At 45.2% G+C, this 23,961-nt stretch overlaps 2 protein-coding genes across 20 annotated transcripts in view; one reads left to right on the top strand and one right to left on the bottom strand.

The window, feature by feature from the left end:
- Positions 1-5,149: 5,149 nt before the first annotated feature.
- Positions 5,150-17,900, bottom strand: CNGA4 (cyclic nucleotide gated channel subunit alpha 4). 2 transcript variants are annotated; one of them, XM_009007587.5, is made up of 6 exons: positions 13,797-17,900; positions 13,580-13,681; positions 13,269-13,375; positions 12,367-13,012; positions 11,321-11,670; positions 5,150-9,199 (listed from the first exon to the last, which is right to left on the bottom strand). In XM_009007587.5, exons 1-6 carry the CDS (start codon positions 14,135-14,137, stop codon positions 8,739-8,741), a joined length of 2,007 nt encoding a protein of 668 aa, XP_009005835.4. In that variant the 5' UTR covers positions 14,138-17,900; the 3' UTR covers positions 5,150-8,738. The 2 variants fall into 2 exon arrangements, with proteins under 2 accessions (XP_009005835.4, XP_017833353.3); XM_017977864.4 differs by having other exon boundaries at positions 11,474-11,670.
- A 513-nt stretch (positions 17,901-18,413) lies between these two features.
- Positions 18,414-23,961, top strand: part of FHIP1B (FHF complex subunit HOOK interacting protein 1B) — a 23,127-nt gene continuing 17,579 nt past the window's right edge. For all 18 annotated transcript variants that reach the window (XR_013523272.1, XR_013523269.1, XR_013523270.1 and 15 more), the window contains exon 1: positions 18,414-18,531. The gene's annotated coding sequence lies outside the window, so the exon portion shown is untranslated. The remainder of the gene's footprint in view (positions 18,532-23,961) is intronic.

The following is a 23,961-nucleotide window of genomic DNA, read 5'->3' as shown; positions in this document are numbered from 1 at the left end:
ACAAAATAACAGCTACGTTTCCTAGACTTTTTTTGTTTGGCAGCTAAGTGCAAAAAATGCACATTATGACTAAGAAGTGTCTATAGGTAGATGTGATATGTGCAGCTTCCACATCAAGGTCTTAAAGGAGAGAAGCGGACCTTCTCTTCCTCATTGCCCCTTTAGGGGAGCAACAGGAATGTAAATAGGAAAGCAAGCCACCTTCACTTATGCAGTGAGGGTAGCATATTAGGGATGGCACAGTGACAAGGTGGAAGGAGTCTGGGTCTCCTATACTCTCAAACCATTTTATTATCCCTGGTTATTCTGTATGAAAAAGAAACTACAGTCTTAAGTCCTTACAATTTTTTTCTCTATTGTCATGGAAACCTAACCTGCTTTTTAACTAAGACAGTGGTTTGCAGATTTGGTAGGGAGCTGCTGTCTGATAGTTTTTATTTTTGCTATGAAGTTGGAGGTTTGGTTATTAGAGAGACGTGTGTGTGTGTGTGTGTGTGTGTGTGTGTGTGTGTGTGTGATAAAAATTTTAGTAGTCAAGATGGTTTAAGAAAACAATACATAATGGGAGAAGGAAAGAGGAGACCCGAGGAATGTAGTGAGATAATAGGAAAGTATTGAGGGACCATTTAAGGATTGATGAGCATGAATTTCTAGTGGGATCTGTTTCTCAGCAGAGCTCAGCTGGTTGGATGCAAGCAAGGAGAATGTTGTTGGTTTGGTTCATCCGAAGTTGGAATTTTACCAGATGAATGGAATGGAAAAATAAAGGAACAAGTGTGAAATAATGGGCCATAAAATCTCAGCTGGACATGGAGAAGAGAGAATTATATTCCAAGGGTCTAGCTCCTGCCCTTGTTACTGTGTTTGGAGATAGGGCCTTTAAGGAGATAAAGTTAAATAAGGTTGTAAGGGTGGGGCTAGAACTGTTGTCCTTATAAGATGGGGAAGAGACACCAGTTATCTTCTGATCCACCACTTCCCTCATCCCCTCCCAACCCTGTGTCCTGCAAGCCACACACAGAGGAAAGACCATGTGAGGATGTGTTGAGAAGGCAGCTGTCTGCAGGCCAAGAAGCGAGCCCTCATCAGAAATTGAATGTGTCTGTACCTTGAGATGGGTCTTCTAAGCTCTAGAACTGTGAGAAAATAAATTTCTGCTGTTGAAGTCATCCAGTCTGCGGTGTCTTGCTGTGGCAACCTTGCTGTAGCAACTAGTACATGCCCCTTTCTCCAATAGTTTCTCAGACTTCTCGCCACACTGCTGTCATTACTTATTTTTTATTTTTCTTTACTCTCACACCCAGACACTGGCTCTAGCTGGATGGTCATACTTGGCTTCAGGAACCTCAAATATCTTATATTTTCCTTGTGCAGGCCATGTTTTTCATCATCTTTGTATATTCTCCCCTCTAACTAAATGCAGATGGGTGATGGGAGGTGAGGGCTGGGAGATGGCATGTTTAGATTGATTTCAAGATGTTTTGTAAAAAGGAAAATAAAAGCAATAGCTATAGTGAAGAAGGGAGGGAGAGCAGAGGATGGAGGGGAAAGGAATGAAAATGCAGTGCTAAAAGGGTAGAACTCGTGTCTCAAAATCAGGAAATTCCATCTATAGTTCCTATGCAAGAGATAAGCCAGCATTTGGAGAGAATGGAATATCTCAGGGCCAGGAAGTATGGAGGCTTTAGATCTTAGTAAGGAGGAAACTGCAAAGTCAAAATGGGCAAAGCCATATGAAAGAGACCTAGACCCTTTTCCAGGAACAAGTCAGAAAACCAAGAGGTCAAGGAAGCATGTGCAAGAGGTCCTCAAGTAGGCTGGGCTCAGTCCTAAGGGAACCCGCCTTTCTAACTCAAGGCTTGACCTGCCAAGGTTGTTGGCTTTAGTTTTGGTTTTCGTTTTTTGGAGTGGGATTTTGGACCACCTAGCCTGGCTTTTGTAGCGATAACAATTTACTTTCCCCTTTGGAAAGTCTCAATCACTCATAGTACTGCCCCATTGGCCCAAATGTGGGCACATGATCCTTCTTTCAATACTCTATATCACAAATGAGATAAGAGGGGAACATTTAAATAAAACTTTGGAAAATATTCATGGGAAACAACCAAAGAGAGCAGAACATAGTGCCTCACGCACAGTGCCAGATAAGCTGCTTTATAAGATACTGCTTATTCCAGGCAGCTTGCAAGGTCCACAAAATATCAGTGCTTTAACCAGGAAACCCAGTGTTTACATTCCCAGCAGTGTGAGGGTCATGTAATAGGCTCTGCCTTCAGCACTCCTGGTTCTGACGCACACATGTGCATCTGGGGTCTGGTGCTAGGAGAGAAATCAGCTACAGTTTAGTCCTTGGGGTGCCCAGCTTGCCCTTTTCCTCATTTGCTCAGCCCCTCCCTTTGTGTCTGATTAGGCCACCTTCTCCTATCTTTCAAGGCCTTCTCTTCTCTGCATTTCTGTGATGTGCAGACTTGCTTCTGTGCTGAGATCCTGCCCACACATTCTCTGCCCATGCAGGAGGCCCTTCTCTTGGGATGATTAAACAGAGGGAGCCAGCTGAGAAGGCAGATGGGCTAGAGCCAGAGCAGGCAGGGCTGTTGGGCAGACAAAAGAAACCAGGACAAGGACTGGCCTTTCAGACATCTGGGGCTTGTGCTGGGGAAGAGCAGAGGCACCCATTCAGCATTCAGGGGCTGGCTCTGGCTGGATACTTGACTTCAGATGTAGGCCCTTATGGGTAGGCCAAGAGAGGCCTTTATCTCCCAGGTCAGGGCCTTACTTGAAGGTTAAAAGAGCCAAAAGAAGATCATTCAGAGAGAGGGCTTCTATGAACGGTTACAAGTCAGTAACCTCTGGGGCCCTGTCTGTTGGACATACTGGTGAAGGAGAGGTTGAGGACAACGGGCCAAGGTATGGGAACTGAAAAGGTGAAGACAGACACAGAGAGGCTTCATGTGAGCTAGTGCTGAGAAGCAGAAAGAACTTTCAATCTGTGGGGAGGGCAGTCTGAATGTTCCCAGCCATTCAGTGGTGCTGCCTGCAACAGGACTGCTGATTGGCACGTCCTTTTCCGTAACGTCTCTCAATGTCACCACGGATATATTTCAGTCATTGTGAAAAAGCATAAACAAGACCAGTTGAGATCACAATTCCCCAACGTTGTTCCATGTTCCTGAGATTCCATTTTTGCCTGAGAAATTCTTCAAGCTTTTCAAGGCAATGCAATCCTAAGCCTGGGAGGGAGGTGGAAGGAAGAAAGGAAGAAGTGCCTTGCGCCCTCTCCTGGCCAGACCTGGTATTTGCCTGCACAACCTGGAGGCCCCGCCAGAGGGCAAGCAGAGCAGGACAACCTGTGCCCAAGGCCCTCAAAGGCACAACAGCTGCTAGAGAGAGTAACAGTCATAGCTACTGTTAATTATTAAGAGATTATCATCTTCTAGACACTAGTAGGCTGTTTACATTCATCATCTTGCTTAGATTTTAAATCATCAGCATTTCTCTAAACAACACTGAAAGATTTTGAGGAAAAGGTTGACAGTCCCCCAGCTAGGAAGTGATGTTTCAGAACTAAAAATACAACTCTGGTTGCTGCCTAATGCACGCCGTTTTCCATATGTTGTACTTTAAGGCTAGCCTAACACTTGCTCTGACTTAGGTCGTAGCTCTGATCCCAGCTCTTTTTTTTTTTTTTTTTTTTGAGACAGAGTTTCGCTCTTGTTACCCAGGCTGGAGTGCAATGGCGCGATCTCAGCTCACCACAACCTCCGCCTCCTGGGTTCAGGCCATTCTCCTGCCTCAGCCTCCTGAGTAGCTGGGATTACAGGCACGCACCACCATGCCCAGCTAATTTTTTGTATTTTTAGTAGAGATGGGGTTTCACCATGTTAACCAGAATGGTCTCGATCTCTTGACCTCGTGATCCACCTGTCTTGGCTTCCCAAAGTGCTGGAATTACAGGCTTGAGGATCCCAGCCCTTACCCAGCTTGACCACTACCTCTGATCCTAACCTCAAGACAAACTCCAGCTTAGTCAAATTAGAATCCACCCACCCTGCCTCCTGCTTCTGGCTCCTAGTGTTTGCACTAGGAGCAAACATTCCATTGGATCGAATGCCTGTCTCCCCAGGAATCTGATTTCCTCCAAACTTGATACTTTATTTCCATCTGTCTTCTGGGGCTAGCAGCGAAATCCCAAGAAAGAAGGGGTAGGGAGGGTGTGGTGGGTCCAAGAAGATTCTGTGGAGGAGTAGCTAACTGGGAACATGGAGGAGGAATCTACATCCCAAATCTTAGCCAGACTGAAGTTTTCTAAGGGTCGTGACCAAGGAAAGAAGTAGGTGAGGCCCTAGGTCCTGTAGGAGGAAACAGGGCTAAGCCTGAAGCAATAGGGCTCTCAGAAGGAAGGCCCTAAAGTAGTCTTGACACCTCTGTAGAAATGTAGCAGTGACTCCCAAACTCCTGTCCCCCTCTCACAGCTGTATTGTGTGCAGACCCTGGGGCTGGAATTGGCAGCTCTTATCCAGAGTACCTGGTGGTCCTTTATATTTGCCTGCAGGCAGCCTTGCCAGTGACTCACAAGCTTTGCTTGGCACAGCTGGCTCTGATTGGCGCATCCAGTAATCTTCCCCTTGGTTACTGCAGTTACTGCCCCTGACAATCATTCTCAAGAAAGGAAGAGCTCTTCTGGCCTTGGCCTCAAACCAGGTGATTCCTTTCCTTATGTCCCTAAATGAAACAATATGACAGACCTGGGTTTCATCCCATGTGACTTAGAGACCCTGTAGTATTGGGCAAGTTATCTAATCCTAGAATCTGGTTTCCTCATTCCAAAATGGGGTAATAATAACATCTTTCTCATATAATTGTAAGGATTGAGACAATGGACTTAACCCAGGATCTGGCATAAAGTAACTTCTCAATAAATCAGATATAATATCTTTAGTGGCTCTGTGGGCTTCAATTTCCTTATCTAGAAAGATGAGCATCATCATCATAGTATTAATAATCATTTAAATTTCCTCACATTGTTTTAAGAACCAAATCAGATAATATACGTAGAGCAGTTTGCAGTTTGTGAACTATTCCACAAGTGTGTAAAAAATTAGACATTTGATTCTCTAAATCAGATAATTCTCATGTAAACTTTTAAACATTTACTTTATAAAATATTTATTTAATTTCAATAGTTTTGGGGGTACAGGTGGGTTTTTGTTACATGGTTAAGTTCCTTAGTGGTGATTTCTGAGATTTTAGTGCCGAAGCAGTGTACGCTATACCCAACGTGCAGTCTTTTATCCCTCACTCCCTCCCAACCTTCCCCTAGAGTCCCCAGAGTCCATCATATCAGTCTTATGCCTTTGTGTACTTGTAGCTTAGCTTCTACTTGTAAGTAAGAACATACAGTATTTGGTTTTCCATTCCTGAGTTACTTCATTTAGAATAATGGCCTCCAGCGCCATCTAAGCTGCAGAAGACATTATTTCACTCCTTTTTATGGCTGAGTAGTATCCCATGGTCTAAACATAACACATTTTCTTTTCTTTTCCTTCTTTCTCTCTCTCTTTCTTTCTTTTTCCTTCCTTCACTCCTTCCTTCCTTCCTTTCCTTTCCTTTCCTTCCATCCTTCCCTCCCTCCCTTCCTCCCTCTCTCTCTCTTTCTTTCTTCTTTCATTTTTGAGACAGAGTCTCGCTCGGTTGTCCAGGCCAGACTACAGTGGCATGATCTTGGCTCACTGCAACCTCCACCTCCCAGGTTCAAGCAATCCTCTTGTCTCAGCCTCCCTAGTAGCTGGAATTACAGTTGTGCACCACCATGCCTGGCTATTGTTTTTTTTAACTTTTAGTAGAGACGAGGTTTCACCATGTTGGCCAGGCTGGTCTTGAACTCCTGGCCTCAAGTGAACCACCCACCTTTACCTCCCAAAGCGCTGGGATTACAGGCATAAGCCACTGTGTCTGGCCTAACATACCACATTCTCTTTATCCCCTTGTTGGTTGATGGGCACTTAGGTCAGTTCCATATCTTTGCAATTGTGAATTGTGCTGCTATATGTGTGTTTTTCATATAATGACTTCTTTTCCTTTGGTAAATACCCAGTAGTGGGATTGCTGGATCAATTGGTAGTTCTACATTTAGTTCTTTAAGGAATCTCCATGCTGTTTTCCCTTTATGGGATATTTAATCTTGGTTATGTTTTGGGCTTTCTTCCCACTCTCTTTCCCAATTTAGGGCCTTGCAACAGTCTCTGGGGCTTTTATGTTGAGCAGAACATCTAGGGCAGGGCCTCCGGTCTTCGGAGCATGCTGATAATGCTGGTATGTGCCTTGTTCAAGCCTGCACACTTGTAGGGGGTGCTGTTCTGAGGCTCCAGCACCTGCTCAGGCACAGTGATCATTCTCCAGCTCTTTCCAAAGACTCAACTCTTAGTGTTCCCTATTTTGGGCCCTCATTGAAAGTGGTGCCTAGGTTGCTTTTCTCCCTAGAAATTACTTTTGCCCTCTGATGTTATTCCCAGGGATATGACAAAAGGGACATCGAGGATGTAATTAAATTAGTTAATATTATCAGTTGACCTTAAAATAGGGAGCTTACTCTGCATTATTTAGGTGAACCTGCTCTAATCAGATGAACCCTAAAATGTAGAGATCTTTCTAAGAGAGCCTGTTCTAAGAGAGCCTTCACTGGGAACAGTTGTGCACATTGCAATGTGTCAGTGAAAAACTTGTTCTCAACTCCCTAAATCCATCAGATGCCACCTAAATGGCCTTTGCAATGTACCCACCCATTCTAGCTCAAGATGATATGAGGGCAAAGATGATTAAAAAAACAAAAAACCTCTCAAGAAACTGACACACATCTCCTCCAACATTTGGCCTCTATCTGCTTCAACTCTCTCTTCTTTGGTTACCAAATATATATTTGGGTACTTACTATGTGCCAGGTACATCCCTGGGGACACAGAGATGAACAAGAAAAACCCAGTGCTGGTCTCGTGGATCTTACATTTTGTGACAAAGACTTATCACCAAATAACCATATACTAACGTATATGATTTAAAATGTGATTACCCTCATAATCTCTCCTGAGAGTAGAGACACATCACTCAGTTATACCTATAAGTTAAATCCTGGATATATTTTCAACTACCACTTGCCACAGCTGAGGCTTCAAGACTGACCAGGCAGTAGAGGAGCTGCAGTGGTGGCTCAGGGTGAATCCGGGTCAGACATGACATCAGACTCCTCCTCATAGACCCTACGATACCTTTCCTGCCCCAAGTGCAGACCTCCTTCCAAGTACACCAGAGTTAACTCCAAAATTCCCAACACACTCATCTCTAGTTGCTTCTGAACATAATATTCCACTGCACCTAGTCTCTACTCTCCCCTGTGTTTTGGAATACTGTGCAAAGAGGGAGGGCTGGATTTCTACCAGAAACAACACCAGTTCCAACAACTATCATGGGAGGACAGGGCCAGGTGAATGGTCCTGTTGGAACTATTCACCCTCTTTCTGTTGGGAGAAGGAAACTATTCTCTTCTTGGAATCAGCCCTGAACACATGGAACCCCTGGCCCCAGACACCAGGGCTGGCCAGAGGGAAGAAAAAGAAGCAGAGGTATCTGTTCTGGCCCACTTAATTAGATGAAACCCTTCAGAGCTTATACATTGAGAACATGTGCTCTAGTGTGGGATGCAAAGGCCAGTTGGGGCATTCTTTTTTTTTTGAGACGGAGTTTCACTCTTGTTACCCAGGCTGGAGTGCAATGGCGCTATCTCGGCTCACTGCAACCTCCGCCTCCTGGGTTCAGGCAATTCTCCTGCCTCAGCCTCCTGAGTAGCTGGGATTACAGGTACACGTCACCATGCCCAGCTAATTTTTTGTATTTTTAGTAGAGACGGGGTTTCACTATGTTGACCAGGAAGGTCTCGATCTGTTGACCTCGTGATCCACCCGCCTCGGCCTCCCAAAGTGCCAGTTGGGGCATTCTTATGGCAGTGTGATGTGAGAGCCTGCTTTGCCTAGGCTGAGTATTGATTCTCTATTCTTCAGGTACCTCACTTCTGAATCTAACCCACGGGGTACTACACAGTTCATGCTAATCACCTCTGTGACTCAGAATTCAGACAGAATCCATCCTGGCCCCACCATTGACTTTGCCTTTTCTTTCCAGCCTCATAAATGCTTAGGGAGGAGGCAGATACTTTATTGAAGTGCAATTTTCAGGGTATACTTGTGAATAGCCCATATGCGGAACATTCAAAAGATATCTTAGACCTAGAAGGCTCAGAGTGTGCTTTTGTGTTTTCGCAAGTGTGTACACACCTGTGAAGTGCATCTGTGTCTATTGGTGTATGACTGTAAGCACTTGTGTGTTTAGGAGGTGTGTGACTGAATGTGTATATATTGTGTGGGTATAAGACATATTGGTGCTTGTGGGAAAGCAAGTGTGCTGTGTGCTCTGAGAATGGAAATTCCAGAGCATTTTAGGTGGAATGCACAGTCTTGGGGCCAACAGGTCTATGAGTAACGTGTGTGTGTGTGTGTGTGTGTGTGTGTGTGTGTATTGGTGAGTGGGGGATGAATGTGCGCTATACTCCTACATCTCTAGCTGGGCATCTATAGACTAATTTGCTCCTGTGTCTGCGATCGGCGACAGGATGACAGAGTTGCAGCAGTTAGGCTTTACTACATCTCCAGGTTCACTAGGAGGTGGGAATTCTGGGGATGTGGATGGGGTCACTCTAAATCAGGGGGTCCCTTCTGGCTTGCCCTGCCCTCTTCATCCTTGGAAGTTCCCTCCCCAGGCTCGCCCTCATCATCAGCCTCAACCACGTCCTCGGGCATTGGCCACTCTCGAGTCTGCCACTCTAGCCGTTCAACGCGGTAAGCAATCTTAAGTGCGCTGGACTCCAGCTCAGCCAGCAGGCGAGCAAACTTAGTCTGTAGATCATCCAGCTGCTGGTCTAGGCCTCGTAGCCGGGACTCTGTGGCCTCCTGTAGGGCGATCTCAGCTGCCTCAGCATTCACATCCAACTTGTTCATTTTCAGCAGGATCTCACGTCCCTTCTCCTCCATGACGGTCTGTGCTTGTGGATACTCGCTCAGCACCTCCTTCAGATCCTCCTTGCTCAGGCAGAATAGGTCTGAATAACCTAGGCTCTTGATGTTAGCTGTGCGGCGGTTCCCAGACATGTTCCCTGTGGCCCATGGGTGGATGGGAGGATAGTTAGCAGGAGGGTGAGGAGGTAGCATTTCACTCCTGAACCAGAACCTCCACCTCCATATTTGTGCTTCTGAGTCTCTCCTTCTGCCTCATTAATTCTTTCATTTAGTAACATACTGGGGAACAGGCTCTATGCTATGTGGGTATCAGTGACCTGCCTCAAATAATTCACAGTCTAGTGGAGATAGACATATATTGGAATAGTTACATAACAGTATGGCTGGTGCAGTGTAGACATATTCATCAGGTACTGTGGAAAGGTGGGCAAAGAGACCCTACCAGACTGTAAGGCAGAGAATTTAGGGAAGTCTGGAGGAAGGGATGTCCTAAGACATAATCTGAATATTTTCCCCACCCAAATCTCATGTGAAATGTAATCCCCAATGTTGGGGGTGGGACCTGGTGGGAGGTGATTGAATCATGGGGGCAGATCATTCATAGCTTGATGCCACGAGATCTGGTTGTTTTGCTTGTTTGAAAGTGTATGGCACCTCCCTTTCCTCTGGCTCCTGCTTTCACCAGGCAACATGCCTGCTCCCCTTTTGCCTTCTGCCACAATTATAAGCTTCTTGAAGTCTCTCTAGAAGCTGAGCAGATGCTAGCACCATGCTTCCTGTAAATCCTGCAGAACTGTGAGCCAATTAAACCTATTTTCTTTATAAATTATCCAGTCTCATATATTTCTTTATAGAAATGCAAAAACAGTCTAATACACCTGAACTGAGTAGAAGGTAACTACAGGAAGAGGGGGACAAGTGGGGGTAGGGCAATCTAGCCAGAGGGAGCAGCATGAACAGAGGGAAGGGGGTAGAAAAGAGTCAGGTGGATGTAGAAACTAGTAAGCAGTTTGGAGTGTCAAAAGTGCAGGCTGTGGAGAGGATGGAGAGAGGGAGATCTAGGTCATGCTCAGTCTCATAAGCCATGACATGAAGTTCAGACCTTATGCTGAGGGCAGTAGGAAGCTATTGAAATATTTTAAGCAGAGAGCTGTATGATATCTCTGCAGTTTAAAGGGAGGTTGGTGGAGAGTGGGTAGGGAGATAGGCAAGGCTGAATACTGAAAAGTCTTAGAGCTAGAAGGACCTTGGAAAAGGGAAAGGGAGCTACCATTTGTTGAACACTTGCTGTGCACTAAGCATTGAGCTGGATGTCTCACTCACATAGCTTGTTTATTTTCACAAATAACTCTTAGGTTTTTTATTATTATCCTCATTGGATAGGTGATTAAACTGAGGCTTAAGTAGGAAAATGACTTGTCCAAAGTCAAACAGCCAGCCTCCTACCACATACAGTGTGTGGAGCTTGAGGGAATCATTGGAGGACAGATGCGAGGCTTTCAGAATCCCTGAGGGTAGAACTCTCATGCTGAGAGAGCCAGAGTACATCTAGCCTCTCAGCCCATGACAGTGCGCTCACCTGCTTTGCAGGATTTCCCACTCGCACACGGCCTCATGCCTAATACCTGTGATTAAGCATAACAATTCCTGCTGCACAGGGCTGATAAAAGGAAAAAGTGAGCCAGTAGGTAGTACCTGGCCTGGCCTAGAGGTGACGGTCAGTAAATGGGAACTTCTTCTCTTCTACCTTTCTTTCCACTTGGCTGTAAAAAAGTTGTTCTTTCTACTCATCCCACATGTTATACCTGTGCCACCTTGGGCAAATAACCCGACTACTTTGAGTTTGATTTCATTATCTTTAAAATTGGGATAAGAGTAGTGATTTTCTTACGGAACTGTTATGGGAATTTAATGTTTCAATATCATGTGAACATGTAGTAAGCATGTAATAAATATTAGCTATTATTATCTCTGTCACTTTCCACTAGTCTATTGGTGCTTCAGGTCAATACCTACAGAGCAAGTCTATTCTCTCTTCCAAGAACCCACCCTCTTCACTGGCCTTGGCTCAGCTTCTTCTCAGGAAATGGGTCCTCTATGTGTTGTTTTTCTCCTGAGCCATCTAGTGACTCAGAGAAGGGCCAGGTTTCCTCAATCAGAAGTTTAGGCCTGAAGTACTATCTGATCTCAGCACTGCACTCTGCTGTCCTCATCCCTCTCCCTGTCCTTGTCCCTGGAACAAATACTGGGATACCCACCTTTGATGTTGATGATGCTGATCTCCCCAAAGTAGAGCCCTGCACCGAGCACAGCATACTGTGTGATACCATCATCTGCCACCACGGCCAGTTGACCCTCTCTGATGATGTACATCTCTCGGCCAATGTCCCCTTTGCGGCATACATATTCACCTGGTGAGTAGGTCTGGGGCTGCAGCTTCAGCACCAGCTCCTCCAGCAGGCTGGCCTCACAGTTCTGAAAGATCTGCACCCGGCTCAGAGTAGACATGTGTACGGACACAGCCACTTCTGCCCGCAGCCGCTCAGGCAAGTGCTGTAAGATGGCTACCTCATTGGTCATCTTCTTGTTGATCTGCAGGTGCTGATACCTTAGAGTAAGGACAGTGCCATTTCCTTGCCAGCCTTTTATATGCCTGCCTCCACTCCTTCCACCAGCAAAGAACCCCACCATACTGAGATCTAACAGGGGTCATGGGAGTACCTGAGAGTTGGATAATCTGTTTTCGAGGGCATAGACACCTCTACCACTTGACAATAAATAAGATAACCCTTCACCTCCTGTCAGGCTCTACCCTACCCACCAATCAGTGCTGTCTTGTTCCACCCCTACCCTTAGCTACCTCAGCGACCAAGCCCCCTGCTCTCTGGAGACCCTCTGTTCTCGCTCCCAATTTTGTGACACTTCCTTTTTGTTCAGTCCACACTATGGATCACCATAAGGTAGTCAACCATCTGTTTGGGGCCATTCTCAGGGAGGATTGCCCTTCTCCACCCACTCCTTCCAGAGCCTTTTAGGCAGTGGTAGTTCCCATTCTCTGGTCTCCATATTATCCTTTTTTGGGTATGAGCTCCTCTCCCTGTTGGTCTCTTACCCACCTCCTCCCTCCAAGTCCTGATTCCCTGTTGAAGACATCTCTTTCCAAGCCCCACCCAGCAAATCCACAGCTGAATGCTACATTTTGACTGCCTTGCCTGGCTCACCAGGTGATAAGTACCCAGTTACCTCCCTCAGGTTCCATCATGCACACTGGTTCCTGTCCTGGTCTGGAACCCCAAATTCTCACCAGTCAATAACTCTCCGCTCCAGCTTGCGGTTGACATGCTGCAGCTTCATATACTTCTTCACCAGCGCGTGATCTGGGTAGAAAGTCGCATCTGCAGTGTTCATGTTGTAGATGACAGAGCTCATGCTACCCATGATGGTAGCGAAACCCATGACAGCCAGCAGGAAGTCACCCGCCATGAAGAGGTACTCCTCCTCCCGGGCTGGCGGCGGCGTATCGCCTACTGTAGTCAGGATCAGCGTGGAGAAATAAAAGCTGTAGAGGTACTGGCGCCGCAGGCGCTCAAAGCCAGGCTGTGCGGGGTCCGGGTACACCCATACGTCGCGCCCGAAGCCCAGGTACCGGGATAGGGCAAAGTATAGGCAGCTGTTCCAATGGATGACGACAAAAATGTAAAGCATTAGCTTGGCAATGCGAAAGGCATTAGGGTAAGCTGTGCGGGTCTCTGTGCGGTCGAAGGCCTCGAAGAGGCGGGGCACGCGGAGAAAGCGGTTCAGCCTCAGGGTGGGTGTGTGTGGGCCCAGCCGCAGGTAGACCACGTCTGTGGGCATCAGGGAAGCCAGGTCCAGCAAGAAACTCCAGGTGCGAACGTAGCGACTTGAGATCCTACCCTTGTCCACCACCAGGATGCCTTGTTCTAAGAATCCTGGGGGGAGGTAAGAAGGGCATCTGCTGTAGTCAAGTGTGGCTGAGCCTGAGCAGGCCAGGGCAGACCAGGGAGCTGGTCCAAAGGACAGGGGGGAGCTGGGTATAACTCTGCTCCCGGGTTTCTGGGGTGAGCACTGGGATGCTGTCACGAATAGAGGTAGAGACAGGTGGGGATGCCTTTCTTGTTACTACTTAAGTGGCTGTCATTAGGAAGGGAACATGGAACAAAGGGTCATTCCTAGAAGCTCACTGACCTGTGTGGAAGCGCACCACGATGTCCAGCAGGTACAGCAGGTCACTTGTGTAGTCCAGCACCAACCAGGCCCCCAGATAACCGTGCTGCAAGTCGGGGAAGCAGGCTCTACAGGGCAGGGTTAGGCATGACTGGATTAAGGGCACCCTCTGTGTGTGAGCTGTCTGCCCAGGGCCCTCAGCACTCTGCCTCAGACCCTCCCAGAGGTGTTGCCCCTCCTCCCTGCCCCCCCAAGGATCTGCCCTTCTTCTTGGCCTCACTCTTCAGTCCTCTTCTAGGCTTTTCTCCCTTCCCTTAGAGCCCCTGCCAAACCTGCACACGAGGATGATGAGGTTATACATGACTGGAAAGACCATTGTGTTCAGCCACCAGTAGTAGTAATCCCCAGATGGGTCCAGGACAAGCAGTGACTTCCTGTAAGAAGGAAAGTCGTGCTTCATTTATTCACCAGGCATTCAAAACTGTAGTTGTGACTTGGGCATCAGGAGGAATAAGGAGAGATCCCACACAGGGGACCAGGACTTCTCACCTGGCTTTGGATGTGGCTGGGGGATTGGACTCTGTTGTCTTCACTTTGGTGTCCTGGCTCATGGTTCTGTGCTCTCGTGCTGGGATGTGAGATGTCCACACCTTCTCTGCCTGTAGGGGACTTCCCGAGTTGGGGGCTAGTGCCTGACTGCCTGAAGGAGGCTGCCCTGGGGCTCCCGCTGTGACTTCTTTGCCTATGAGGCTCTTAGCAACACAACCAGAGCTACTGAAGGGGTGGAGACAGTCTAGCTCCAGTACTCTGCCCTGTCTCCCAGGGCCTGGGCTTACATCTGCCCAGCTAAACACCTTTAATGAGATCCCTGGAGAAGGTGGGGGGTGCATGACTCAGAGGGAAGCCTGGGTCTTGTCTTCCTCTTCCCCTTCCTTCACAGCAATTGAGCTACATAGGTGTCCTCCAGGTTAGAAGACCCGAGTTTTCATGTAGGATCAAACACTCACTGTGTTCTTTGCAAATTCTCTGTGTGGGCCTCACTGTTTATTTAACAACTATGACTGAATGGCTCATCTATGTCAGATGCTAAACTATTCTCCAGGGACAAAGACATGCTTCTCACATGAGAAGTGAGCTCTATTTTCATAACCTACATCCTCCCCATATCTACCTCCATATACACCTTACCCCATCACACCACTATCATAGATAGTGTGATAGGGGCCATTCTATGGTGCTTTTGTCCTTATTTCCTTCTTTTTACTTCTAGTGCCTGATCCTAGCAGCTATTCCATGTGTTTTATGGTCCCCAATCTTTCAACTTTTCTCTTTTTGTGAACCTGCTTAAATATCTCCTTTATAAAAACAAATAAAAACCCTATAATTTCTCCCTCAACCTGATGTTCCTTACACTACTATCATCCTTCTCAGTCAACAAATGAAAATCAGAACACCCATAGGCAGGTATTCTGTGTGCTAGGCCAATATTGTGCTAAATACTAGGAAATGGAGATGAATAAGACATAATCCCCCCCATATTTCACAGTCAGCTGGGTGAAATAGTCAGGCAGGCAGGTAATTACACATTAGGTAACTAAACAGTAGCAGTATTGCCAGGATACTGATGAGTACTCTGTTAGGTGGATACACAGAAGGCTATTATAGTACACAGGAAGTGTCCCTACAGAACATGGGTTCTGTAGGATGAATATAAGTTGGGTACAGAGATGGGAGGGTGAAGAGCACCAGAGGCAGAGTGCACAAAGTGGGCAAAGGCATGGAGACATCAAAAAGCATGGGTGACTGGGCAAACATCAATTGGTTTATTTTATAGGACCTAGTGGGTAGTGGTGAGAGATGAGGCATGGTGAGAGATGAGAGATGAGGTGAATGATAGACAGAAGTCAGCTCAGGAAGAGTTCTGTCAGCCACGTTATAAAGCTTGGATTTTACCCAACGGCAACAGAGAAGCTGTGGAGAGTTTTGCACAGTTAAGTGATAGAATCAGGTTTGTGTTTTTGGAGTGTTTTAGGAGAAAAACCTGTGGTCCCTAACTAATTTTTGTGAAACTCTCTTTTTCCATGGCTTCTTAATTAATTTAGAAGCCCCACATGTTAAAATGAAAAGACAATATTCAAAATAATGCAAAAAATGAATAAAATCCTTTGTGATGCCATAATGTCTTCATTTTCTGTTTTTTTTTTTTTTTTTTTAAGTATCTTTCATAAGCTCCTCTGCCTATTCCTTCTATGATGGTGTTTTTTTTTTTTTCCCTTGGATTCTGTTTTAGGCTTTCCTCTTTTGCCATCCTCCTAACTCTTTCTGGATGACGTCAGTCACCCACAGGACTTCCTTTGCCATGTAGTGGCTCCCAAGAACTCTCCCTGAGCTGCAGTTATCTATATGACTAACTGCTCACTGGATGTTCCTACTTGGATATCCCATAGTCACCTTCCACCCATTGGGTCTATAACTGAGCTCATTATCTTCCTCTATCTACTTTTTCTCCTAGAATTCCTATCTCTGCCTTTTCAGCAAGAAACCTAGGACCTGCATTTATTATTATTGTATAACATTGTGGCAGTTAAAAAAAATGGTCACAGTCCGGGTGCAGTGGCTCAGGCTTGTAATTCTAGCACTTTGGGAGGCTGAGGCAGGCAGACTGCCTGAGCTCAGGAGTTTGAGACCAGCCTGAGCAACATGGTGAAACCCTGTCTCTACTAAAATACAGAAAATTAGCCTGGCATGGTGGCGTACTCCTGTAGTTCCAGTGACTCAGGAGGCTGAGGCAGGAGAATTACTTGAACAGGGAAGCGGAGGTTGCAGCAAGCCGAGACTGCACCACTGCACTCCAGCTGGGGTGACAGAATGAGACTCCATCTCAACAACAACAACAACAACAACAAGGCCACAAATTCTTTGACACCACTCCCTTGTGATAGTTTCAACCAATAGAGTATAGCAGGAGTGATGCTGTATGACGTGTGAGGCTAGATCATAAAAGGCCATGCAACTTCCCTCTGGTTCTCTTAGAATGCTTATGGTCTGGTAGCTCCCTCTCAGAATATTCCCTCTTGGAAACTACCCATCACACTGAAAAGTTCTGTTTGACAGTTCCCCCACTGAGTTCAGTTTTTTTGTTGTTCCAGCCCAGGAATCAGATGTGTGACTGAAGAAGCTTCCAATCACCATCCTCAAATCACCCCTAAATGTTCAAGTTTTACAGATAAGACCCCAGACATCGTGGAATAGAGACAAATCATTCCTGTTGTATCTCATCCAAATTCCCAAAATTTGTGCACATAATGAAATGGCTATTGTTTTTGTGACACTAAGTTTGGGTTGGTTTGTCACACAGCATAGTAACCAGAACAAGCAAACATAGACAAAGGTGCACAATCCTTAAGTATATAGCTTGATATATTTTCACAAAGTGAACACACCCATATAATCAGCACTCAGATTAAGAAACAGAACATCACCAGTGCCTCAGGAGCCCCATTCTGTCCCTTTCAGTCAATGTTTTTCCAAGAGTAATCACTATCCTGAATTCTAATATCATAGTTTAGTTTTACCTGTTTTTGAATTTATATAAGCTAAGCATTAGTTTTTAATTCTTCCTCTTATTTTCCTCTTATATCCACCCAATCATCAAACTATGGTGATCTACCTTCTAAAAGTCCACATGTCTGCTTCTTTGCATTTTTACTATTCTAGTTTGGGCTTTATAAGCTTGTTTGGTCTTTGCAAAGGTCCCCTCACTAGCAATCTATGTACAAAATTCTTTGTAGCCATCATCCCAAAAGTAAAATTGAAATTCCTTAACATGGTTTATAAAGTTCTTTAGTCCATATCTTCAGCCTCATCCCACAATGTTTCCTCACATGTTCCCTAGGCTCCAGACACTGTACTGATTGCAGTTCTTATAGGACGCCCCCCCCCACATGTTGTCCATTTTTCCTTTCCCTGGTATATGCTGATCCTGTGGTTTGAAACTTCTATTTCTTTTAAAATATTTTTTATTTGAACTAATTTTAGGCTTACAGAAAAGTTGCAAAAATAATACAGAGTTCTTATCAATTCCTTATCCATATTTCCCTAATGTTATGATCTTATATAACCATAGCACAATGATAAAAAACCAGGTATTTAATATTGGTAAAATACTTTTAAAACTACAGACCTCATCTGAAACTTCTGTTTTTCTATTTTAGTTTATCTTATTCTTGCTTGTTTCCCAAGACTCGGCTTAGACAGCATCTCCTTCTGGAAGTCTTCCCTAAGCTCCTTCACCCTACCTTCCTCTCATTCTCTATACATGCGAATCATGCTAAGTGCTGCTCCTACATGGCCCCCGTAGTATTGCACTTATTACACTACATTGCAATTCTCTGAAGTCCTGGAGAGCAGAGACCTGTTCTAATTGATCTGAAATCCAGCTGGACATGCAGGCACTTATTCCGTGTTTCTTGATTAAGTGCTCAAGGGGTCACGGAGCAGCACAGCACAAAGATGCTGGGGGAGCCAGGGGCAGTCACCGCTGGGGTACTAAAATAGAGACCAAGCTATGCACCACGATGGAGCAAAAATGAACTAGATTGCCCACAGTCAGCCATCTCTAGGCCTCCGCTTTTCCGCGGGTCGGGCCCACCTACTGATTCCTCCTCTCAGATCTAATCTTTCGTGATAGCCACGCCCTCCACACCCACTCTTCCACTCCAAGCTTCGCCCGGAACCCGTGGCCCCACCCCTTTCTTCTAAGTCTTTCTTCCGGCTCCCTCTCTCCCAAGCCCCGCCTTTCTGACTTTTCCCTGCCTCTAAAAGTCGCGTCTCTCCTTAGGTCCCGCCTTCTGCCCTCTGGTTCGACCTTTCCTTCCCGGGCTCCGCCTCCGCCCTGCGGGCCTCCACCTTCCCAGAGGCCTTCCCCGATGACAAGCCGGAGTCCTTCTGAGGGGCGGGGTTTACAAACGAATGGGGCGGAACCGGGAGGAGAGGCGGTGCTCCTCACCCGGAAGGCTGTGGGCGACCCCGCCCCTGCGTTCGGCCGTTGCCAGGAAACAAGCGTCCCGGCTCCGGTTTGGTCTGGCTCAGCCAATGAGCTGGCACGCCATTGCCCAGTCGTGCGTCGCCGGGCGGTTACGTGTAGTGCGCGGGGGTGCGGGCTGCGTGTGGCGCGGGGCGGGGCGCGGATGGTGCGCCTGAGAAGCGATGGCGGCGGCCTGAACTCACCTAACACAGCCTCGACGACCGGGCCTGGCCAGGGTCGGCGCTCCGTGAGTGAACGGTACGCACGAGCCAGAGGGCCTGGAGAGGCTCTTGGAGGGGCTGAGAGACTGGGAAAAAATGGTACCGGGTTTGGTTACTGTACTGGTTGTGAGGGATTGGCAGGTGGTGAGGGTCCGGGAGTAAGTGTCTAAGATAGGGGAGGAGAGGGGGAGCTTACAGGTGAATGAACAAATGAGGGTCTCTGAGGGGCTGGGGTGCTTTCGGAGGTGCCAAGTTGAAGGGACTCCTGAACGCGGTTTACTAGGGCTGGGGCTACTGAGGGCTGGTGGGGTGAGGGATACCCGGGGACTAGAGTGAGGGGGTAAGGCCTGCGCGAGGAGAGGGAAAGTCAAAGGCGAAGGTGGTAGTCTGTGGGTTGGCGGCAAATTGGTGAGGCAGTTGAAGGCGGGCCATGGAAGGAGGAAATTAGGGCTGTGAGACTTGGATAAAGGTGAGAGGTTGATTCTGGGCCTCCTTCGATGCTTGACTGTCCTGCCCAGTGAGAGTAATAGTTTTAGACAGGGTAGGGCAACTTAGGTGGAAATGTTGTGTACTTGACTCCATGGACTTTCCATATTCTGGAGGATGAGAAAATGAAGATGTCATGTACTATGATAATGAAAATCATATCTGAGGCTCAGTCTTCAACAGAGTAATCACTGAAACTTCAGTTCCTCTAAGTTTCTCCTTTGGACTGCATAGTTGAAGATGGGCCCTCTCATGAAGGGTTTGCACTATGACAGCTTGTGTTTTCTCTCTACCTGCTTCTGGACAACCTTATTCAAATTTTGCTCCTTACCTATGCTTAACTGTGGGTCTTTGATTGGATTGACCATTTTCATTTGCTAATTCTACTTTTACGGAGGTCATATGGTTTGCCCTATACAGCACTATGATTAGGCTCCCAAACAGGATGGCTTTGCTCTCCTTTCTTACAGTCGAATTTTTTTAAAAGCTGGTTTATATTGTATTTAAAATGTACGTTTGATGAGTTTTGACCTGTGTACACATCTGTGAAACCATCACTCTTGAACATTTCAACCACCTGAAAATTCATCTCTTTCTCTCCACACCCTGTAATTGGGTTCATCTTGCTAGGGATTTTTTAGGTCCCCTTCTCCCCACCAACCCAAATGCACATGGAATTCTGGAAAGTTGGGTTGGCATTCAGTGATAATGGCCATGTTCACACTAATAAATTTTCCTTTCTACTGATAGTCTGCCATGGGGTTGGGACATCCTGATTCTTTCCAGACTCAGGAAGAGCTAAGTCTTTCCTCTCCAGACTATTCCCTGAGAATTAGCCTCAGTCCCCATTCTTTTCCAGAGTCATAGCTTCAGAGCCAACTCTTCTATCCTGTGGTATATTCTCATTGCTTCTTTCTGGAGACCAAACAGGCCTCCATATTGGTGGAACCCTTGGCAACTTGCCCAGACAGAACTGTATAGGACCTACATGTATAGTTCAGAGTTTGGAGTAGTGGTTCCTAAACACTGGGTCAAGGACCCTGTACATGATAAAATTGTCATCCATCCAAGATGGAAGGAGAGAAACAAAGACACCATAGTTATTCATGAAGATAAATTTTTTTCTCAGAGATTATCATTCCTATTCTTTTGGTCTTGAAGTGCTCTTTCATTGATGAAGTATTGGTGAAAGTAGAGAGTGGTTTTTTTAAAAAAAGATCTAATATACCCAAATGAATAGTGACAACCCAATTTTTAATTTAAAAAATTATAGCTTTATGAACTCCAGAAATTTAGAGTGATGATGGTGTGGCTGTTGTATTAGATTGAAGAAGCATACATTTATACAATGATTTTGTATAATTTGACATCTGAACAGCATTCATGCTTTACATAGCGATTTCAAATTTTATTTTATCGATTTATGTAGATACTTGTGAGGTAGACAGAGACAGGAATTTTCATTTTATAGATGAGAAATTAAATTCAAAAGCCAGAGGTCACATATCATACAGTGGCAAAGTTGAACCCAGAATTTTGTCTCAGAGTAAGAGAGACTTGGGGAAAGAAGATTTATAATAGAAATTGCAGGTAATGTGAGAGGATTTTTTAATGATTTGTAATTGTTCTATTTCCAAAAGATGGTAAAGGGACCGTGAGGGTAACATAGCGATGAGGGTTATGTTTAATGTTGTGGCAATGACATTGGAACAGGCATATATAATGTATGGATCACATCTTGATAGTGGATCGTATGATAGTCATAGGATGAATCAAGCCAAATATTAGAGGGTTTTTAGGAACTGCCTAAATTCTTGGTTATAATGGAGAAAGCATGAGATTTGGTAAGCTTATTGTTTGCTATACCAAACTGTTAAAATAGTAGTGCATTAAGTATAATGGATTTTGATTTGTGTCATATAGCTGAGTGGTAGGCCTGAGAAGATGAAACATACACAAGGATTATGATATAGAGATAGTAGCGTGTTTAGGGTACTGTGTTAATCATTTATTCCATATTTGCTCTGTGCCAGGCATGCTACTAAGTGCTGGGAGAATGAATTCATTTATTCATTCAACAAATACTTCTTGAAGATATAGTTTGTACTTGTGATGCTCACATTTTATGGGATAACAAGATGAATAAAACATGATCATCTGAGCTCTCAAGGGGTTTTTGGTCTCATTGGGAGAGATAGACACGTGAAAAGATAATTTCAATTTAGAGAGATAATGTGAAATGTGAAAATATATCATAATAGACCAGATATGGTGGCTCACACCTGTAATCCTAGCACTTTAGGCGGCTGAGGCAGGCAGATCACTTGAGCTCAGGAGTTTGAGACCAACCTGGGCAACATTTTGAAACCCCATTTCTACCAAAAAAAAAAAAAAGTTACCACCAAATAAAACATCAAAAATTAGCCAGGTTGTGTATGCTTGTGGTCCCAGCTACTCTATAGGCTGAAATGGGAGGATTACTTGACCCTGGGAGGTAGAGGTTGCAGTGAGATGAGGTCGAGCCATTGCACTCCAGCCTGGGTGACAGAGTGAGACCCCATCTCAAAAAAAAAAAAAAAAAGAAAAGAAAAGAAAAAATGTATCATGAATTGATTATTCCTCTGTATCTAGTGTCAGTCTTTCCCTATATTCCAAATATACATGTTTATTGATCTGTGTATCTCCACAGTTATCTCAGAATTAACATGTCTAAAACAGAACTCACAGACTTTGCCCCAAAAGCCCGCCTTTGGACTCATCTACCCTATCTCGTTCCAGGCAAGGACTTCATTGTCATCTTTCATACTTTCTGTTCTTTCACTCCCTGCATTCAATCATTTGCTAAAATCTTAATACATTTCCCTCTATGTTATCTCTCTTCTCTATGTCTCTGTTGCTACATTTTCACTGTTAAAGCTTTAGTTTTGCTCCCCCTTACCTCATGTGATTTTTTTAAAACAATTTTTTGTCTTAAAACTTGATCTTTTCTAGTCCAGCCCTAGAATGATTTTTCTAAAAAATATATATCTGATCACAGAATTGTTCTGCTTAAAAACTTTTGGCTCTTTGTGTCCTGTAGGACAACATCCAAGTTTCTTAATATGGCATCATTGGGCTTCAGCTCACCTCTCCAGTCTCATCTGCCACTCCCTAATCTGTGTTCTAGTTTGAATAAATTGTTCACAGTTCCCTAAAAGCATGTTACTTTTTTGAGCCTTGAAAACTTTGTAATAGCTGCTTCCTCTACTGGGAATGCCTTTTTTTCTCTGCCCAGCGAACTTTCCTTATCCTTTAGGATCTAGTTCAGTTTCACCTCCTTTTTGACATCTTTGTCAGGGTGGAGATAACTGTGTGTGACGTGACGATTCCTTGTTGTAAAGAGGAGTCATTGTATGATAGAGTTAGCTTTTGTGAATTACAAGGGCCCTGCTGGCATCAGGTCAGGAGATTCCCACAAGAAGTGTGGGAGGAGGGGAGGGAACGAGTTGGGACCATACACTGAGATCCCATTTGTCTGAGGGATAGAAAAGCAGGAAAGATATGTGTAAGCTGAGCTCTAGATTACTAAGTTCCTAGTAGGTGCTGTTTTTTGTTTGTTTTTCCCTTTGTAGTCCTATGAGATTTTAATTAGGTTATTCTACTTTCAGTATTTAGGGTAACAGCCCATTTACCCTTCTTATGTCAGTAATTAGTCTTCTTGCCTAGGAAGAGCCATAGTGAGGAGAGAGAAACCACAGAATTTTACTGACCTGTTCTTGGAAGATCATTTTGGTCTCTCCCTGTCCAATGTAGGTATTGCAGGTATATCCCTGCTCCCAGCTCCCTCCTCTTTGCCTCTCCCCGGGCAAAGGTTCATAAGTGAGTTTGAACCACTTCCTGTCCTATGTCTGCTGTTCTGAGGTTCGTTGTCACTCTTGCTGTGTGTGGCTGTAAGGCTGTATTTTGGGCTGTAAGGTGAGTCGCCTGTTCTCGGCCATTTTGGGTCTGAGAGATCAGCTTCTTCTCCTTTTTACTCTGTGGCTGAGCCTGAAGGTAAATCTGGAGGATAGGGGGTTGTGCTTTTTTTTGGACTTTGCTGTGGGAGGAAAGGACACCATAAGAGGTTGGTGATTTTAACCTCTTCTCTGTCTTCTGAACTTTGCAGAGTCTAAGTTGGTGATGGGAATAGCAAACTGTGACTTTCGTTTATGCTTTTGTTGTATGTGAACAGGGCCCAGTTTAAGTGTTGGCTTTTGGAATCTGAGATGCTAATTCCAGTATCTTCTCTTGAAGTCTTTGAAATGGGATTGCGGAACTGGGGTGGGCAGGTAGATGAGGAAAGGTCCTGGAGGCTAATCTTCCTTGATTCCATGAGCAGTGCCCTCTGTTGGTCAAGTGGTAGAGCAGTAATGGGTACCCCAGGTATATTGCAAGGTAGGAGCAGTTAATGTTTGGAATTAAATTCCAGAAGCTGAAGGCAGTTTAGTTTTGGACATGTTAAGACCTTAATGAGACTGAATGCTTGGCCTTTCTTTAGCTGACTGAGGTATATCTGGGAGGCCATAAGGATGGGCTCATCAGAGCAGGTTGTAGCTCTTCTCTCAGAGATATGGGCACCTGGGTCAAATAGGATCAGGAGAAGGAAGGAGGAAAGGGACATATAATTTACAGAGTACCTGCTTTATGGTTGAATGCTACATAGGATATGATTTAATTTTTAAAACTAGCAGTAGTTATTCCATCAGGAATATAGATAAGGCTCAGATATGTGAAATGATTTATTTAAGGTCACACAGCTGGGAAATGGTAGACTGAGATTTAAACCATTAAGGGACCCCAGAATTCAGACTTTACCTACTACTTTGTCTTATTCTTGTTTGACTGTAGGATCTCTCTTTGTTTTCAGTGTTCAAATGAGATACGATTGAGTAAAATGTTCCGTAAACAGTAATACTCTTTTTTCAGTGAGGCTCTTTACAGGTGGCAGATAGCTCAAGCTGGG

The sequence above is a fragment of the Callithrix jacchus genome, chromosome 10, assembly GCF_049354715.1.
Source record: "Callithrix jacchus isolate 240 chromosome 10, calJac240_pri, whole genome shotgun sequence".
Taxonomy (NCBI): domain Eukaryota; kingdom Metazoa; phylum Chordata; class Mammalia; order Primates; family Cebidae; genus Callithrix; species Callithrix jacchus.
Note: the sequence above shows the minus strand (reverse complement) of the source record. Positions and strands in the feature narration are given on the sequence as shown.

Coding starts and splice junctions, on each gene's coding strand:
- CNGA4 (XM_009007587.5), bottom strand. CDS start 14,137: ATGCACCCCCCACCTTCTCCAGGGATCTCATTAAAGGTGTTTAGCTGG. Junction 13,376..13,579: donor CTCATCATCCTCGTGTGCAG/GTTTGGCAGGGG, acceptor CCTGCCCTGTAG/AGCCTGCTTCCCCGACTTGC. Junction 9,200..11,320: donor CAGCATCATCAACATCAAAG/GTGGGTATCCCA, acceptor CATGGGCCACAG/GGAACATGTCTGGGAACCGC.